The 21,214-nt window shown below is 36.1% G+C and overlaps 1 protein-coding gene across 1 annotated transcript; it reads left to right on the plus strand.

The window, feature by feature from the left end:
- The first annotated feature begins 12,127 nt into the window (after positions 1-12,127).
- LOC140231045 (carbohydrate sulfotransferase 11-like) lies at positions 12,128-12,817 on the plus strand. Its single transcript, XM_072311199.1, has one exon. The coding sequence runs from the start codon at positions 12,128-12,130 to the stop codon at positions 12,815-12,817; it is 690 nt and encodes a 229-aa protein (XP_072167300.1).
- The last annotated feature ends 8,397 nt before the right edge of the window (positions 12,818-21,214 follow it).

The raw sequence follows: 21,214 nt of genomic DNA on the forward strand, positions 1-21,214 counted from the left end.
AGTAAAGTGAAGTTATACCACTTTATGGCATAAAATGAAGATGGAAGAGATTTACCGAATCTGTATGATAATATTAAATCATAATGATGATCAACGTTTTTGAAGCGACAATTAAAAGCAACACGCGTGTTTCATTAGTAAACTTGAACTTTGATGATATCGGGTATAATTACGCTAAATTACTGGTATAAACATATGATAATACATTTTGATAAACCACATAGGCCCTATAATATACATTCACGACATGCATACACACATACATAGGGCCAACATACATACATGAATGCATAGATGTATATATATATATATATATATATATATATATATATATATATATATATATATATATATGTATATATATATATATATATCTGTATATATATATATATATATATATTTTCTACTTTGATAAGTTGATAAGTTGATAAGCTGGGAGATATGTGCGGACATGGCGGACGGAATTGTCAAGGGGTAATCGTGAAGTGATGTTGCTTGCATCACTTACTGCTCGTACACGACTAAAGGGACCCAGTCGAATACCGCCCTGTACTTATCTGAACATGAAAAATGTTTTCTTTATGCTTTGACCCTGCTTTCCCATCATATATTTATCGAGATGAGGCCATGAATATTTGATGAGCTTCCGATGACGGAAATTAGAACTCATTTCATTCGGATGAAAGGTTCGTTCGGGCATTCCAAGGCCCCCGTGAATACTAATCATGAATCATCAGTCAGAGGTTTCTTTCCCGCCAAAGCGCCGGCCACCTCAAGGCTTATGACCATCAGCAAAGGAAATACTGGATATTTTATATACCACTTACAGGCACGTTTTCCCCCATAATATTTCAGCGAAACTCATATGCTAGTCCTTTTCTCCGTTCTGTCAGTTTGAAGATAGCATATATTCTCTTACGTCAACTCTCAACAATTATTTTCCTTGATATCAACAACTGTTTGGTTGGCATGTTTCAAAAATAACATAAATGTGCGTAATTTCTCGTATGATTAAAGATCTATATTTTATAGTAAAAGGGGTTATCAAATCTTGTGAGGACAAGATATTAGGTGAATAGATATAATCATGTAAATCAAAATTATGTCGTGTATGTGCATAAAGCATGTTTTGTGCAAAATAAAAAAGAATGATTTTCTTAACTCACAGTATAGACTCTTGAACAGTGTAAACACTGTTCTGTCAGAGGGTACTGACAGAAGCTTGTCACTTATACGAACAGCTGTATAGGCCGTACCAACAATAACAACAACAACAACAACAACAACAACAACAACAACAACAACAACAACAACAACAACAACAAATCAATAATATACTAGTAAACATTGCGCATGTAACATCGTCTTCAAGCATGTGGGTTAGTTCACCAGCCAGTCTTTATAGCCAAAAGTATCTTGGTTTCTATCCCTGCCAAGGTGGGTTTGTTCAATAAAAGACGATCTACAATTATAGTTAGGAGCCCTACCTATAGGGCCCTCTTTAGCCACTTGTTTATATGGGTAGGGGCCTACACAGCATTGCAAACACTACTCTGGATAATTTCAACGTTACTATGGTTATCGTTATAATTTCTTCGTCACTATTACCATTCGTATTGTAGCTTGACATGGCATTACTCTAATGCCACATAAATATATATATATATATATATATATATATATATATATATATATATATATATATATATATATATACCCCATACACACACACAAGAATTGCGAACACATACTCGTAATTTTTCATTCCCATATACTTGCACGCTATTAAAAGATATTTTAAAGCTAAGTGACATTCCAGAAATATTATTTTGCATCGTCACATGCACGAACACCGAATATTTCAGTCACGTATATTTCCAAGTAGGAATGATAAATGGTTTTCCGACTCCAGAGGTAATCTCACGTGGGAAATTAGGGTTGGTGGGAGGGGCTTAGCGTGAAAGTGAAGTGAGATATTTGTCTTATTAGACGAAAGCAATTAGCTAAAGTTTATAAAAACTCACTTTTGAGTGTTGACGTCGTGACCCCGTACGTGTTTATGGAAGGACATCAGCCAAATTTTCAATAATCTCTCCTGAGTTTGGAGACTCCACTTGTTTACTGAGAGAGATGGTTTCAATGACACTTGGTCTGCACATGATACGGTAAATTCAGGCAATTTACGTCATTTTCTATTCCTTTGGCCGCATAAACATGTCTTCTCTTCTTTTTTTTTTTAAACACAGACTTTATCTAGAATAATTTGCATTTATCACGTTCCTATATACAGTGACAAATATAATTTGGTGGGATTTTTTTGTCAAGTTTCTTCCATAACCAAAACCAATGTTTATCTATTTTTTCTTCCTTTTTCGTTTTCTGTGTAATTTCATGTCTATTTAGTCGTATTTGTAAACATATTAGGAAAAGAAAAAACAATAACCAATATTGACCACTATTCTACAGCATTGCACTGTATTCTGAAATAAAGAAGTAATTTTTGAATAAAACAAATTATTCATGGTTATTCTGTATGTCGTGCGGTAATTTTGAGGAACAGAAATAACAGCAACCCACATAGCTAGTATTTACAAAGCTGTGAAACATTTATCCAAAAATTATAACATGATTTTCATATTCAACAGATTCATGAATAAAGTGTTTGCATAAACTTACGAATTGAGTTTGACTTATTCTGATAGTAATGATTTTTCTTCTGCGATTGACATGGTCAGAAAACATTAAAAAAAACATCATAAGGTATAATAAAGAAAGAAAACTGTTTAAACGAATTGGAAGTCATGAAGAAGAGATGAGGAGTATAGAAATCATAATATACTTATGCCTTTGAGCACACCATGCATTTTCCAATTTGCGTAAATGGTTTATGAACATTTTTATGTAAAGCAAGTTTAGTGTACGATGATATACACTTTGGTACTTAACTCCTCGCATGTCGAATTGATAGGGTTGATATATAATGCTCTATGGTTTCAAAAACCCACAGTGACTCAGGAGAAGTTCAAGGATGTTCACATGAAAGATTTATTCTACTAATTGATTTATAATAAATAGTTCTCGAACAGTTGATATGACTATGCAAATGAATGAGCTGATGATGTCATCGGCATATTCGAATTTCCATTTAGTGTACAACACCATTGTATCCAAAAGCGCACAAAAATTAAATTCTTCTGCTATAGTAGTGTCAAATACTATGCTATTCCAGTCTATGTTAGTTAAAATAATGTCATGCAGATCTATATTACCATTTCAGATCGGGGCTAATTTCGTTGGAAAAAAAGACCCACCAAAATTGTATGCAAACTATAATGGTAAGTTATTTGGGGATGACATCATCAAATCACTCGTTTGAAGAAGAAAAAAAAAACATAAAATGCTGACTGTGCATGAAACGTTGTATAAAAATTAGTGAAACCTCACAATTTCATAACTTCTTTATTTTTCCTTTTTCATTTTGAACAAATTTTTACTCTTGTGCTTGTAAAAATGTACTCCTTCTTATCAGACCAACTTTTAACGGGTGTGGATCCCTTAAAGTATCATGCCCTGATACATTGTACGTTCTCTATGAACTGTCCTTCTCGTAACGGTAATTTCCTTAGTTGTAAGCTACAACCGAATCAAGACTTTGATGTGGCTTGCTACAAAAATCTAATCTGTTATTTATTCAAACATCTCTTTCCATCTGTTAGGATTTTGTCAAATCAATAGCCAATTATTCTCAAATGAAGTTGCTTCGAGACAAACCAACAAACAGACGAACAACCCAACCAGCCAACTAACAAACGTACGCCGGCCAAAACAAGACTTCCTTGGCACACACGGACATAGACACAGACACACTGACCCACACAGACAGACAGACAGACACACACACACACACACACACACACACACACACACACACACACACAAGTTGTAATGTCAATACGAATATGCACTTCATATCCTTGATTTTTTGTTGTTGTCACAATTGTCAATTCAAATTGCCGGATACTCTACATCTTTTCTGGCAAAATCAAACAAAATGAAAAATGAAATACAATTTATTGTCGATATCCAATACAGAACAATACGTGAACCAGCCAAATGCTAGCAGCATGATATACATTAAATAGCGCCACTCGTCCCTGCGTTCAATCACGACATTACGACATTATTGGTACAAAAGTTGACGGAAGCACATAGTATCGTTTCCATGACATCTCAGTAAACGGTTAACGATGTGAAGGTTTTATGCTTATCAGACTCGACAATGCCCGATTTAGGGGATGTGGGGACTGGCTTGCAATCTGATTGCAATCGCAAATGTTCAGTAACACCAGTCGAGTTGCACTTGTTTTTGACATGAATGTTATCTGACATTATAACGATGAACGTCGGGCTGGGAATGGTCACATATCTAGGCCCTATTTGTTTTATAATCAAGCTCCGCCTCGTGTATTACTATGAGGAAAATATAAGATGCAACTGCATCTCTATCACTGCTGAATTTTCTACAGTCGAAGGATAAATTATCGACTTGATTTTGTTGGCGATGGCGTAACAAGACAAAAAATCTTCGTCTGGTCTTCATTCACAGCCTTGAGGGAAACCATGGAGTCATCTCGGGGTGCAGGTACGACCTTGTTTTGCATTAAGCCTCTGCTCAATGTTTCTGTAATTGGTGGAATCCCATTAAAAATCGGAAACCACCCTTCATTTTCTGCAATATCTCTTACCAAATGGCTTTCACGAGATTACCCAACGACATACGTGACCTACGGAGATATTTCTCATCCCATTACTCCGTGGTACCGAATTTCATACACTTTAAATTTGTGTCTTTTCCTTGCGGACGTGTTTTGTTTGTTTATTTTGCTTTTGACGATTCCCTTCGAGTCGTATTTGCACTCCCTCATTTCCCACCACCTATTGCAATCCAAATTGAATCATGACGAATGGACTCCCGTGCAATTTGACTTGAAAATCCTCGCGCGTTGTCGTATTAATCACACGGTCTGTCGACCAAGCGAATTCAACCCAAGAGAAGAGTGTAGAATCGTACCCCGTCCATGACAAACACATAAATTTGCTCTTAGCTTACTGTCTGCTTGTCGGCTACGAGGGGCCAATGCGAGGCGCAAACTTGACCTCCAAAAGCATGAGGACTTGCCTCTAATTGTGATTACCTTTCTTCTGATTTGATTGGTTCATGAATTTCAGTTTGATATATTCAGGATAGATAAGAACATGCATATATATATATATATATATATATATACATATATATATATATATATATATATATATATATATATATATATATATATATATATACGTGTGTGTGTGTGTGTGTGTGTGTGTGTGTGTGTATTCATATATATTTACATATAATATTCTATTATCATTTTCATTTTTGTCGTTATCATAATTACTATTTTATTCGGCATTTCAGGCGTGTGTTTATATACAAACACAAAATTTGATCCAGCATGAAAAAAATAAAAAACAACAACAACACGACAATAAAGCAGAAATGGTGAAATAGGCCTAGATCGTGACATAACAAGACTGTCAGGGGCAAGAAAAGGTAAACTTGATTACCATGACCAGCAGGTCTTTTACCCCACACGCTGTAAACCATGTCAAAATATGAACATGAAATAGCACAGGTTTTTGGCCATGGGCTCAAATGTCAGAAGTTCTTATAGGGAATATGCTAAACTTTCTCTTTTTTTTTCTGTATCTCAAAAATGTCTCATGACATCTCTCTGAAACTTAGCACATATAAGTGTGGGGCCAACAAATTAATGATTCTCTTGGAATTTGATGGGGTCAAAGGTCAGGCTGAAATGTTTAAATTTTACCATCCAAATGAAAATTGGCTTAAAAAGTATATTATAAACATGCAACACGTTTTCACACGGTTTGGGGGTTGATGTACACAGATGCTTTTCCTTACAATCAACATTGGGTTAAGAACCTTTTGGAAAGGATCGTGTTCGTGAAGATGAACCAGTAGTGAATGGAAATATTTCACTTCTCTTCTATTTCACGAAATTTATCCTGAAATCCTGAGAATATCAATTAGGTTCACATTTTCAGCCAACCAAATAATAACGCAAAACTATAATCCATGACCTAAACCTGTATGGCTTTGTATTCAGTATACGAAAGTTGGCGTGATATTACAAAACAGTAGTCTTCTTTCTTATTGACTGTTGGCTTATGCTTCTTGATGATTGTAATAATAAAAATGGATACACGTTGGAGACTACTGATATTCGCAGTTGATTCATATCTCTGAGCTCGCCACTGGCCTCTCAAATACGATCAATGGTGATCGATCAACCCGTTCGTATCGATTCGAGGTCCTGTAATCCGGATGATCTCTCTGCATTCCCAAGAAGGGGTTCGGGATGGTCCTCTGGAGGTACAAGTATAACCGTGAGAGCAAGTTCTCATGTCTTGACCCAGGGAGGTTAGAATGGTGATCGATATGCTTTCACCGGAGTCGTAAGAGCTACGGGTTTTACGAACTGTACACCTATTCAGTCGACTGTTGCTCTGCTTTGATAGTAGGTCTATATCGATTATGTAACAATAAGCCCTATGTACTATAATCCTGTATTCTCACTGCCTGCGGAATACATGTCTTGAGATGCTATGCTGAGTTAACAAACGAAAAGCAAAATAACGATGATCTAGAGTGTCGTAAGGTCGTAACGATGATCTAGAGTGTCGTAAAGTATACGCGATTACAATAAAGCGGTAAATAAAAAGAACAGTTGATGGACCCCGGAACATGCTGTGTACACGGAAAACTCTCAGAAACACCTGTTCACTGCAGGGAATCACAGTGGGCAAGGAGGTAAATAATTAGAAGTCTTTTTGACTCTTCCTCACTGAATACAACTTGTGGAGGGGAATTTGCTTTCATCGAGACTCCCACTTGTCTGTATGCGATTCTCACCGAAATTACCTCTTCTGTTTTCACTCTTTTGCACTCAATATACGGGATCAATATTTTGTTTTGCATACAAAACAAAATGTTGATCCCGTATATTAAGTGCAAAAGAGTAAATCTGAGCTGCAGGTTATAAAAGTGTTAGAAATTACATCCTCCTGGAAGGCAGAATGTATCCCTTTCCGATTTTTCCCCCCGACAATTCTTTATGAAACTGATATGGTATAATCTTGCATAGTTCTTTACGAATTGATAATGTGTGTGTGTGTGGGGGGGGGAGGGGGGGGGGGGGTAAATTAGTGTCCAGAACAGTCACAATCGAGTAATTTTTATTTATTTAAGCGATACATTTGCGCAATTTCTATTGGCGCATCCCCATGTCTTTACCATTATGTGCCGGTCATCTTTTAAAAGTAGAGATGGCAAAGAGTGATTACCATCATAAATACACGTTTACTTTGGAGAGTGGCTGGTTATTACACTATGGGAGACAGGAATTCATTGTCCGTCCAGATTACCCAGTCGGGCAGATCTAGTTTGTCACTAACTTCAAATATTTTCGAGTGGCGCGGATCGGATATGGGATCAAAGGGAATAAGACTGTTGTGACTCCATCTCTTGAACCTCCTTGACTCAATACTGAAATCAAATATCCTCTACATAAATGTATGTATTTGATTTGATTTGATTTGATTCATTTCTGCTTAAGTCCGTTACATCAGGTATGGTTATGTACAAGTCATTTATGACAAAGTGTTAACAGTATATCGACACATAGTTTTTAGTACAAATCAAAACAAATACAAACAGCTTAGGGAACTTAAACAGAAGGGTCTCCAAGATTTAATCCCTTACGTATGCAACCATGAAACTGACCATGAATTGACAAAGAAAACTGTTCATTATCGATTGTCATTCTTTTTGAATCAATGAATCTATAACGTCATATCAAAATTACCTGTGCTTATTTCGACTTATGTCAAATTTGGCTTTGTGCACGAATCACTTGTTATTAAGGTTTACTTTTGTTGTAAAACCAATCACTGAAGCAGCATATCAAATATTTTTTTTTTTCGAAGCTTCGACAACCATCGTTGTTTGCAGTTTCAAAGGTGACTCTACAGGTTATTTGAGTAGGGTTATATGAGCATTAAAAAAATGGGAATGAATTAATTTCATCTGTTCGGGTTACAATCATTGAGCCGTAAAGTCAATGGACAAGAAGGACGCATAACGTAAGAATTATTTTGTATTACAACAGATAAATACATTAGTAGATAGATAGACAGATAAAGAGGTAGATAGATAGATAGATAGATAGATAGAAGGGTAGAGATGGGGACACAAACAAAAAATAATGAATAATCTAAACATAGTCATGATAAGCAGAATAAGAACAACTTTGAATCACAAGTTATAGCTTTATCTTATCCTTTCGGAGGAACTCTATTCCCTTCAATCGAAGTGACAATATGCAAATAAGGTAATTTTAACTAATTCAAGTGATGCAATGTATAATGTGTGTTTGTGTGTGTGTGTGTGTGTGTGTGTGTGTGAATGTGTGTATGTGTGAGGGCGGGGAGGTTTTTTTTTCTTTTTTTTGGGGGGGGGGGTGTTTGTATTGTAATTTATCACTCACAATTGACCTGTATAGTTTCATTGAAATTGTGATTTCAGGCATATACTCAAGCTGCGGTCTCCATAGTACAGCAGTGGTTGCTCTGTTCGGAATCGCCACGACTTTTTCACGGCCGTTGCCACAGATCCCACACTAAAGAGTGGCAAAGGGTAGCCATGTTTTCTGCGACCAAGGAAAATGTGATATGTTTTCCCTCAAAACGGATCCTAAGTGCCGTGTTTTCTATGCTTCTCTTGGCCGTTATCCTGATTTCATCAAGCTTGGGTACGTGTTGTCTCTAGAGTCCTTTCTCCAACCACCGTGGTATTCATTTGCATTGTTGAATTGCTTTTTAGACAGTGTGTTACGCAAAAATGTGACATTTGATAGATTGTACGCTTTCTTGTAAACCCACCAGAATTGCATTACTTACCCCCTTGTGGTAGTATCACAACGTCGAAAGATATGTCGTAGAAGTTCACTTTTATTCTATTGTAATTGTTACGTCATTTCAAAATTTCAGATTTCTATTTGTATCACGTGGGAATATTTATGTATAAAGTTGAATATTGACAATCCTCCTAGTATATTTTCTTCACTGTTTGTTGAAAATAGTGATATCTACACTTAGCCTACAAGACATTTTTCCTCGTTCGTACAGTTCTAGACCGTAAGGCAATTACTTTTATCAGCCCTCTATTCTGGATTGAGTTAGATTATGTTTGTTTGCAATAAAAGCTTTTAAGTACCGTTGAGCAAAATGTCAAAGCCAATATTGTAAAGTTCTACGTGTAAATGTTTTGCCGTGATTACTTAAATATCTTTATTTGTTCACAATGAGCCTCACTCGGGTGACTACATGTTGTTCGACTATATATTGTGACTTTATTTAGCGTAGGCAACTTAAGTTAAATTATGAACATACTACAATTTTCGTGTATCACATAAATTGATTGTTTATTTATCATTGGTGTAAAGGTAAGTTTAACTGGTTAACTGGGGTCATCCCAAGAGACCGACACCCACGAGTCATACTCTATTACGGTCCATGAGACCGACATCAAAAATAGGTCCATGAGTCATACATTTCACGAGTTGTACGGCTCACGAGTCATACAGCCCATGAGCTCGACACTACGCAGAAAAGGCTAACGAGACCGACACTAAGCAAAGAAAGCCCACTTGATGTCGAACCCGTGAGCCTTATTTATTATTTTAGTGTCGAACTCGTGGGCTGCATAACTAGTGGGCTTATGACTTGTGAGCTGTATGACTTGTGGGCTGTTAAACTTGTGGGTTGTATGACTCGTGGGTGTCGGTCTCGTGACGTGCACCCATTTAACTGTGATATTTTGTGTATTTCATAAATCGCTACTTTATTTAGCATTGGTAAGTTAAGTTTAATTATAAACATTGTATAACATTTATGCATTACAGAACTTCCATAACATTCTCGAAATCTTGTGTTATCGCAAGTTTCGTCATATCTTGTCATTGTACAGTGTACGAAACGTTAACATTACTATGAGGTCTACGTTCTTCAAGCTTTAGGTTATAGTACAGTCATATTTCACGTTTTTAATTTATTTCCTGAATATTGTTTGACTTGACGGTCTTGTGTTAAATCTATCCTCGAGATAAAATTTAATGTAAAATTTTACGAAAATGTGAATATAGAACAAAGAATATAAAAAAGTGAATGCATATATCTCTCTCTATTTCCAGTTTATTAGCGAATTGTGAAACAGCAACACACTGTTACTTCACAAACATCTCATAAATGAACGTGGTCTATCTAGGACAATGACGTTAAAAAGTTAGTTGGCTATCATTCCTTAAAATATTCAGCGATTTCAAAGTGAGTCTCAATCAAAATGTATTTAGTCGGGATTTGTTTTTTCATGACTATTAATTGCGGTGATGATAATGATGGTAAATATTGGTATGCAATATATATATATATATATATATATATATATATATATATATATCAATCAATGCCAATAAACAACGTAATTGACGCTGATGACTATTACAGAAGAAAAGAGAAAAGAGGTGAAGGCACCAGTTGTAATGCTGAATCTTGAACCTTTGCAGATTCCTGGTACAAACACGATCATTGGATGAGGGGTCTTGCGATTGTGCAAAAATCCAGTCGACCGCAGGTTAGTAATCAGAAAACGGAACCACTTGAGGTACTTCTATGCCGACACTTTAACTATCGGCCCGAGTCGCACTCTTTAATAATTCATTGCTATGGTGTTATGGTAAGCCAAATGGGTGTTGAATTTGTCCTTCATTAATAGAATGCACCCAAACAAAATGTAACAGCAAAAAGTTGGACAAAAAAGCCATAATTTTCTACATTCGGAAAAGATTTCACGAAACTATAACGCCTCAGAATGATATTTTCTATCAAATCCAATTACGTTTCTACACACATATAACACAATATAAACTTTTTGTTCAGTTTACCATCGAGCATGTATATACATTTGTACATTCCTTGAAAATCATTATCTCTAAACCATAGGAAATCTTCAAGAATATGCAGAAGAGGCTACAGGCTCTTCGTCTTCTTTAAACACATAAAATGCTCAAGTGTTTCAATGATAATAAGGTACACTTCTTGTAGATTATTATTCTCTTGAGGGGGGGGGGGACATTTTGAACGTATACGAAGGAGTGTGCCTTAAAAATGCTAACAGTGAAAACAAAACACATAATTTTATCACGATTGAAGTTGTAATTATTACTAGATATGCTGGATCCACATAATTTACAAAATGTAATGAGTAATATGCAGTAGGCCTACCTCAAAACCTCTTTTTTATCGATCGTCAATATTTTTTTTTAACTTTTAAAGATAAAGAGTACCCAGGGATTAACACTATGTCATTACGAACTACAGATCCTACTCGTTCACCTAATATTGTGCATGTTGCATGAATTGACACTGGATATGTACCTGCAGTCAAACTTAAACAAGAGTGTTCCCATCAAATAATGTATTTCTGTTCAATTGAACTGGTAATGATGTCTGCCTTAATAGTACTACGGAGAAGAAAAATATCTAAAATAATAGTATTGTAATTAATGAATTGCTCAATATCATTTGTATTACATTTTAACACAGATCATGAAGCTGTGTTGGAATGATAATCATCAGCTCTTCTAATTTGTTTGTGAGTAAAATCAGAATTAAAATCAAAATCAGAATGTTGATGAATTTGATGAAAACCCTGCGATGTTTTTTCTTCTCTCTTTGCTTTGTCAATTAAAGTCATTTTGAGCATAAAGTGATGCAGTAAGTTCAGCTTCTCTCTCTCTCTCTCTCTCTCTTTCTCTCTCAGCAGCCTATGCCAGAGACGAAAGAAAAAACCATCACAAAACTGACTGAGCTTCAGGCGAAGAGACTAGATCATTTGAAGAAGGCCTGTTCTCGTCTTGGATTTAATTCTCCAAAAAACTACACCACAATCAGCAACACACTACATCACCCCGAGCAAATGTTAGTATTTCCTAAGTACAAGTTAATGTACTGTATCGTTCCAAAGGCAAGCTGCACAAGCTGGAAGAGGCTCTTTGCAGTTCTCCATGGGTTAATTGATGACGTCGACGAACTCAAGCATCCACACACATTTTTCCGCACACATTTCATATGGGTGAGCCAGCTGCCACTTGCAAAGAGGAAAAAAGTATTAAGGACGTACACGAAGTTTCTTTTCGTTCGGAATCCCTACTCTAGGATTCTTTCAGCTTACAGGGACAAATTTGCCGATCTAAAATTAATATCCTCCTGGTCTTTGGCTGCTAGACAGTGGCTTAGGGAGAACACACCAGATCCTCCGCTAGGTAATAGGTCCAAGGTGTCCTTCGCTCAGTTCGTCACATACTACCTGCAGGCTTCGCCAAAGAACACTCACTGGGAGGATATGAACAAGCTCTGCGATCCGTGCACCGTTGACTACGATTTCATCGGTTACTACGAAACTCTTAAACCCGATTCAGATTACATATTAAATTTGATAGGAGCGCCGAACAGCACTCGGTTTCCGGATCCTCAAAAGCTGCCAACGCATAGTTCCAGTGACGACATTCTAAGGAGATTCTACTCACGGCTTTCGGATGAACAGCTCAAGCGGTTATCGCAGACCGAAGGATTGACAACTGACCTAGAACTATTCAATTATTCCATGCCGGAAGCCATAAAGAGGGAAATATAGTGCATCAGTAATGTTTAAAGTAACATGTAGGTATACATGTTATGTTAGTGTTGACCCAGGAAGGCGAAGTTGCTGGAGGAAATTCCGCATCATTCTGGGCAGCGTTAAAGGAGACCTCCGGGTGATTCTCAGATTTTTACATTTGTACAACTATGAATTAGTTATACTGAGGACAGAGTTCCAGAATTTATGATAATTGGGATGAAGAATAAGGATATTTTCAAAAAATAGAACAAGGATGATGACTTGGCAGAGTCACCATAAGAATGCATGAGTTGCATGCCGGGGCTCAAGGAAGCAGAACAAAAGAGGAAGGCATGCATAGATTATAGACAGGTGAACTCGCAAGCAAGCGGATTGTTATGGAATTACACAATTATCATTTCTGAAATATGTGAACCTTCTACGTCATCATCCTTGTTCAGTGTAAGGTTTTTCAAAGTATTGTTTCTCTGGTCAAGAACCACAATAAATTCCACAAATCTATACAGGCAGTTGTCGATTTATGTACTACATGATGTGATATTATGAAAATCGTCTGGAATGTCCCTTTAAGTCGTCGCCGCGTCACACTGATTGTGTGTTGTGTGTATGTGTGTGTGTGTGTGTGTGTGTGTGTGTGTGTGTGTGTGTGTAATATATTATGGGCAGTAAATGATGGGAGTTTTGTGAGTGGATATTTAGGCTATCTGTGTTGTTTTCGCTCGATCAGTTTCAAGATAAAGATAGTCATAAAATGTGTAACTTTCACATGGTGCTTGATCAACCAATTAAAAAGTAGCAACCGGATATCAAAAGTACTAGTATTCTCTGTCTCATTCCTTCAGAATGTAATAGTGAGACCTGTTCGTAATAATCTGCGCACTAAACTTAATGGTTTATGGTCTTATGTCTCGTTTACACCAGATATACAAGAAAATTATTTAAAAAAATATGATTTAATTCCATCACCGACATCGTTTTGTTGTATCATATACATACATCATATTATGTACGATAGCGTACATACATATTTACATTCAATGTGACTTCAATGCAACTTTTACATGGCAAAAGCAACACTTATTATGTGAATACACTGTAACTTATAAGTATAATCATGCGCATGTATGTATGTGTCTAGGTATGTAAGTATGTCGAGTTGATCTTGCAAGACCATGAATATATCGAGAGGTTTTTATCATCTCCTCCCCTTCCCATCTTCTCTCCTCTAACCCTTGTTTTTCTGCATTGAATTGTTATTCGTTATCGGTTGCCAAAAGGTCAAGCTCTGTGCTTATTCTTGGCAATCGTTCTGTATGTAAATTAAAATGTAGCTCATGAAATTATATCACAGATATATTGTATAATATTTATTGACGAAAATGATGATAATTGTTGAAAGTATTTATACTACTGTTCTTTTGTACTATGTTAATGAAATTGCAGAAAATTGATGTATTTGAGAAAAAAGATGGTATACAAAGAATAAACCAAATCAAACAAATCAAATCGAACATACATATATAATGTATATGCAGAACATACATATCATTATATGCGTATATATATCGAGCGAGAGAGAGAAAGAGATATAGGGATAGACAAGTTTTATAGGTAGGTAGATGGAACAGTTCGCCAGAAGAAAATAAAGTCATTGATATAAACAAGAAGGAAATCACTGAGCGCATCCATCTAGTAGAGCAAAAGGGTTGTAAGTAAAATCAGAAAAAAAATATTTTGAGTCACGATACTGCAATGCGATTGTGTGATGGAAATGGAACTATCATGTACCAGATGTGTCATTCTTGCTTGTGTTTCTTTTCTCGATATCAAACGACAAAAAGAGACAAGAGTTTGTAACCGCCAACGCTTTGATGTTGTAGCAAGCATAATGGATGTAATACATAGCGATAGGATACGAATACCAACGCATTTTTGTGCCCAACATTGATGATATTGATTGGGGATCAAAAGACGAAGAATCAGTGTGGATTCTTATATCGACTAAATGAGGATACATACAGGATGCTGAAAGGGGGATTATACTACAGCCAGAGAAATCTCCTTTCACATTCTTTCCTCGCTGTAATTCTTCAGCAACAAAAAGGGCAAACTAAAAAAAAACCCAAAAACAAAACAAAATTAAAAGAAATGCAGAAAAAACATGTGGAGTGTTCCAGAGAATGCACCAAGATGTTATTACAAATGACAGCCTTAAGAGTTTGACCCCTTTTAGCAAATTGAATGTTTTTCCCCGCTGCAATGCTGTGCATATCCATCCCTTATCTTTCCGTTGCCTAATTTTCTGTTCTCAATTTGCCGATTTCTGATGTCTTTATTCCCCTGTGACACAAGAGATTATGGCGCGCAGAAGCTGCGTAGGCTCTACTGACGCTCTCTTAAAAGGGAGCTTGCTAATCCCCATGACTGCGGGATACAATTTACTCTGACAACTAATGTTGCTTTTCAGCAGATATTTACTCATTCGTTCTGTTCTGTTTGTGTGTTTGTCTGTTTTACACACACACACACACCCACACACACACGTAGAAACACGCACACGCGGAAACAGACACACGCCTCCTTTCTTTCCTTGTCGCATGATGTTGATGTGATTTTCTGCACGTGAGCAGAGCGTCTTAACCTTCTTGAGACCACCATTATATCAATATTCAACTGCGTTTAGGCATAGAAGTCTAACACCTCTGGCTATATCTATGAAAAGCCAAAGGTATCTCTTCCTCTCCCCCCTCTCTCTTTCTCTCTCTTTTTATGAAGTAATCGGGAATTTGTCTGTCTAGTCGTTATTTATTCTCAATCCTCAATCGATTATTTTGAGTTAATATACTTTCAAAATTTCACTGCCATAAACATATTAACGGGATGATGGTACAGTATTGGTGAAGATGAGAATTGGGCTTTTAACTTTTTTTTTAAACCAAGAAAACATGCACTTATGATTATAGTACAGGGAATACCATTTTAAGATGAATTCAAAGTTTATTTGATGAAAATCGGGTTTGGAATGACTGAAACATCTAAAAACAGAGTAAAACAAAGCGATCGTAATAAAGTGTGGCTCCCACACTTTATTAGAATCGCTCGTTTTTTGGATATCTCAGCCATTTCAAAACCAATTTTCATCAATTAAATGTTGAATTCCTCATAGAATTACATGCTCTTTCATATTTCATGAGAGGTTTCTCATTATCTCACAAAATGTTAGAAACCTGAAACACTGGTCTCAACCAAAACTATACGATCCCTTTAACATACGTTCAAAATTTCACTGCCATAAACATACTAACTAAATAAAAGGAACTCCATCTAAACGGTACACTATCGTTTGTTTCTTCTTTTTTATTTGTAGAAAGGCCAATATTTTTTTGGTCTAACGCCACACCAATGATAGTAAAGTTAAACAGTTCAAAATGTTTTTAACGTCAATTTCCCTCAGGAAGCTCCTTCCGCTTTTTTTCCCTATAACGTAAACATTAGAAAGAAAGCTGCCTAGGCTCTATTATTCCATATATATATATATATATATATATATATATATATAATATATATATATATATATATATAAATATATATATATATATATATATATATATATATATATATATATATATATATATATATGTACTATATATAGGTGTGAGTTTGCGTCAGTGAAAGACAAGATGAGGTGGGTCTCTGAACCGTTTATCTTCGTGATAGTAAATCGGAGCATGACGTTGGCAATGTAAGTCCATTGAAAAGCTATCAGGGATTCATGTTTGTCATGTTTTTTAAACTGATTTCATCCTTTCATCTTTGGCTCTTCGTGGAGGGAACCAGTCCATGGATGCGTCGTTGCTACGCCAAACGCGCACATACAAACTGCGCGGTTACCATCACTGTGGCAACAACTACCACCAGTTTAGACGCATTCCATCACAAGCAGGTTAGTTTTGAAATCCGTCCGACCAGGAGCAGACGTATACCCTTGTGTGTATGTTCTGCTTCAGAAACGGATTTTTAATCTAACATCACATCGCATCCTGGTCGCTGATGAAGAATGCGATGACTAACCTGTTTGGTGTCTTGTTTCAAAAATATGCGCTTTCCTCGCCAGGATAAAGCGTTTTAATGCCATTTTAGGTTTTAATCTCATTCACTTCTGTTCGTTATTGATCAGTGACTACCAGGAAAGGCTGGTTGACTATCAGGTAAAGTCTGATTGACTATCAGGAAAAGTCTGATTGACTACGGGAAAGACCGTTGACTATCAGGAAAGTCTGATACAGTATTCCATCACGGACAAGGCACAACTACTGGCTGGGATGTCTCTATGGGGGCCGGAGGTGTGAGTTTGCGTCAGTGAAAGACAAGATGAGGTGGGTCTCTGAACCGTTTATCTTCGTGATAGTAAATCGGAGCATGACGTTGGCAATGTAAGTCCATTGAAAAGCTATCAGGGATTCATGTTTGTCATGTTTTTTAAACTGATTTCATCCTTTCATCTTTGGCTCTTCGTGGAGGGAACCAGTCCATGGATGCGTCGTTGCTACGCCAAACGCGCACATACAAACTGCGCGGTTACCATCACTGTGGCAACAACTACCACCAGTTTAGACGCATTCCATCACAAGCAGGTTAGTTTTGAAATCCGTCCGACCAGGAGCAGACGTATACCCTTGTGTGTATGTTCTGCTTCAGAAACGGATTTTTAATCTAACATCACATCGCATCCTGGTCGCTGATGAAGAATGCGATGACTAACCTGTTTGGTGTCTTGTTTCAAAAATATGCGCTTTCCTCGCCAGGATAAAGCGTTTTAATGCCATTTTAGGTTTTAATCTCATATATATATATATATATATATATATATATATATATATATACATATATAAATATAAATATAAATATATATATATATATATAAATATATATTTATATATATATATATATATATATATATATATATATATATATATATATGCCTTGTTGCCGCTAATGTAAAGAATTTAACAAGCAGATGTGAGTTGCACATACACAATGACAAACCGAATACAAACGAAAGAAGAGCATTTTCACGTGCTTTCCCCCATGTGAAATACAGTATGAACACAATGTGAACAAAGTGTGGAAATCTTTTCACACTGTGAAATTCGAGCGTCTCAACGTTGTGAATACATTGTGAATAATCAATTCCAAGTGTGAAACAAAACATCAATATGTGAACTCTCTTTGTAAAACTACAACTCTATAAAATCATCTTTACACTGTTGAATTCGTTTTCACCTAGTCGACTATCATGGTAACACATTTGAGACACAGCGTTCTATCCCGCAGGGCTGTAAGATATAGGCCTATATGAAGTTAGAAGAAATATATATTTTTTAATGACATTTTATTTCGTCTCATTCATTTAGCATTTTTTTTTCACAATCAGATTTTTTTTTTTTTTTTGGTCGTGACGCCATATCGGAACACGTGGTACCAAAGTTACGATAATGCTGTCAATGAAAATGGCAATTAAAATTATACTGTCAATGACAATGACAATAACACTTTTAATGACAATAATTCTTTTTTCTTGTTACGTCACCGTGGCTAAATGGTATCGAATAAAATGACAAATTTCCAGCTATCAAAATTCAATCAAGGAGTAATCAAAGAGAAATATAATTATCAAAATATGTACAATATTTACAATACTTGTGTTACAATAATGTCTGTCTGTTTGTTATACAAGATGACTTGAGAATGGATGAACGAATTTTCACCAAGCTTGCAGGTGGTATCATGAAGTAAAAAAAAAAAAAAAAAAAAAAAAAAAAAACCCCTTTGACATTCTGGGTAATGAGGTCAAAGGTTAAAAGTCGTAGGGTCATAAAGGACATGAAATAAGTTTAAATTTAGGGATAGTACAGTATTGGTGGAGATGAGGATTGGGCTTTTAACTTTTTGTGAGATACCAAGAAACCGCAGAGCATGCCATTTTAAGAAGAATTCAAAGTTTAACTTTTTTATGAAAATCGGTTTTGGAATGGCAGAGACATCCAGAAACAAAGTAACATAAAGTGATCGTAATAACTGGTGGGTCCAACCTTTTATTAGGGTCGCTCTGTTTCGGACATCTCAGGTATTTGAAACCCAATTTTCATCACAAACTTTCCAATCCTCTTGGAATTCATGCTCTTTCACATATCATGTCATGTTCTCACCCAAAAATGTTGAAACCTGAAGTTAGGTCTCAACCAAAGCTAATGATCTCTTTAGTGTGCCAATAACTCAAGAACATGTATTCAGATTTCAACCAAATCTGCAGGGTGTGTTTATATTGATGTAAGAAAGCAACACTCAAAATTTGTGGTAGTAAGGTTAAATGTCATAGGTCAAACGTCAAAGGTCAAAGGGTCATAAAGAACATAATCTCCGAATAACTCAAGAGCGGATGATCGGATTCTCACAAAACTTGCATGATGTGTTTATGATAAAGTAAGAAAGAAAATAATTTAGGGGTCATGATCGAGGTCAAAGGTCATAGGGGTCATAAAAGACATAAAATACCCTTAATCTCCCAGTGATTTGACAATGAAGGATCAGATTTACAACAAATGTATTGTGTAGATGTCCCTATCCCTCCATGTTTGTTATGGAGATAATGCCTACGAAATGGTGATTTTTACTCACTGCTGCTTGGCAGAGCTCTGCTCTCTCGCAGTGTTCTTTTTTAGTAACATTTCTCTATTTGTTTTTGAATACAAAGTGGAAGTAAGTTCTTATCATTCAACTACTTCTTGAATTTATTCCTCTCCTTTTCTCTCGTTCTATATGCCATTGTGATCTGAAGGCATATGTAGGTGTGTGTGCAAATAGGTTTTGGTACATGTGTTGTTATTGTTGTTGTTGTTTTTTCACCGATGTGGATAGTATTCTAACTCTCTCCCCATCCCTCTTTATTTTAAGATAAAGGCTACAATTACAAGCACACGGTGCTTCTCGGAAGTTCTAGCCTTAATATCATCTGTCTCTCTGTCTCTCTGTCATAATATAAAAATGTATGCATGGGAAATGAGTGCGGTGATAAAACAGAAAACAAAAGAAAATTACTGTATTCCCAGTGATTGATACAAGAATTTATCGGGGAAAAGATTGAAGTGTTAGATAAAATATTAAGTAAACAATTGTAATATTATGTGAGTACAATAAACATTGATGACAAAATAGTGATATGGATGACGGTTTATTTTGTTGGATTTTTTTTTAAGTGCCAGGGAAATTAACTTACCTGGAACTTCAAAGGTCACCATCTCTGTAGGTGTCAGCGCTTTGAATAACATTACTCTGCTTGTAAAGATTCTCTTTCATTTTTACCAAGATAATAACCAGCCCGATGTTCTGTCACGTTTTTCGAGCAGTATTTCCCAGTACTTCGTCCAGGTAGAGCCTACTATCGTTGTTGCTTAGAATTACATATCCATCACCTAGAGTGAGCAGAATATTATCATAGAATACATCACTTCAATTTAATGGATTGATCTGTTTGAAAACAGTTATGTCCTACACCGCTCAATTTGCAAAGAACTGGAGCTGTTTTGAAAGTGTCCGCGTACATTAGCAATTCATTCGGAAAAGAATGGCCCTTTGGAGAATGGCATCACGTGTTGCCATGACAGAGTTAAAGGTATGCGATATTTTGATTAACTTGGAAAGCATCTTTTGAATGTCTGGTTTATATAATTCCAGACAGTTTCCTTGTAGCTATATACTGCACATGAACTGTTGTATTACGATGGGATGCATGAAAAATAATAAGAAGAGACTTGAGGAATATTTAGTTTTATATATATATATATATATATATATATATATATATATATATATATATATATAAACATTCATATATTTAACCAAAAAAAGTATGAAAGAGGAAACATAACTCGTGAAGGCGCTATTTATAACACCTCAAAGTCGCCACTCAGGAGACTACAGCCACCCACTCCTACACGACTAGACCGATTTCTGAGAATCGCTCTATACTTTCCTTCATTAGACTGAATATTGTTCTTTTTCTATTTTACTTATTCAACGTAAGGTTTTATCTAATTCAATCCCATTTCATATATCAATCCCCCCATCACATGGTACACGATGTAGTACGTTGCGATGAAAGGAGTACATATATCCACCAGATGATTATCTTCCCGTCCAGCGTTACGCCTGTGCAAACAGCGTGCCGGCAACACGTAAAGGATGAAACCAGATCATTTGTCTACCAATGGCATTGAATTATTTGCCAAGGACGCGTAATGACATTGCATGTAAAGTCAACGAGCAAGAGATCGTTGTATCTGGTGCCTGTAAACATACATACACCGATACGTATACACAGCACGTATTATTAGTCGCTGAGGTTGCAAAACC

Source organism: Diadema setosum, chromosome 7, assembly GCF_964275005.1.
Source record: "Diadema setosum chromosome 7, eeDiaSeto1, whole genome shotgun sequence".
NCBI lineage: Eukaryota > Metazoa > Echinodermata > Echinoidea > Diadematoida > Diadematidae > Diadema > Diadema setosum.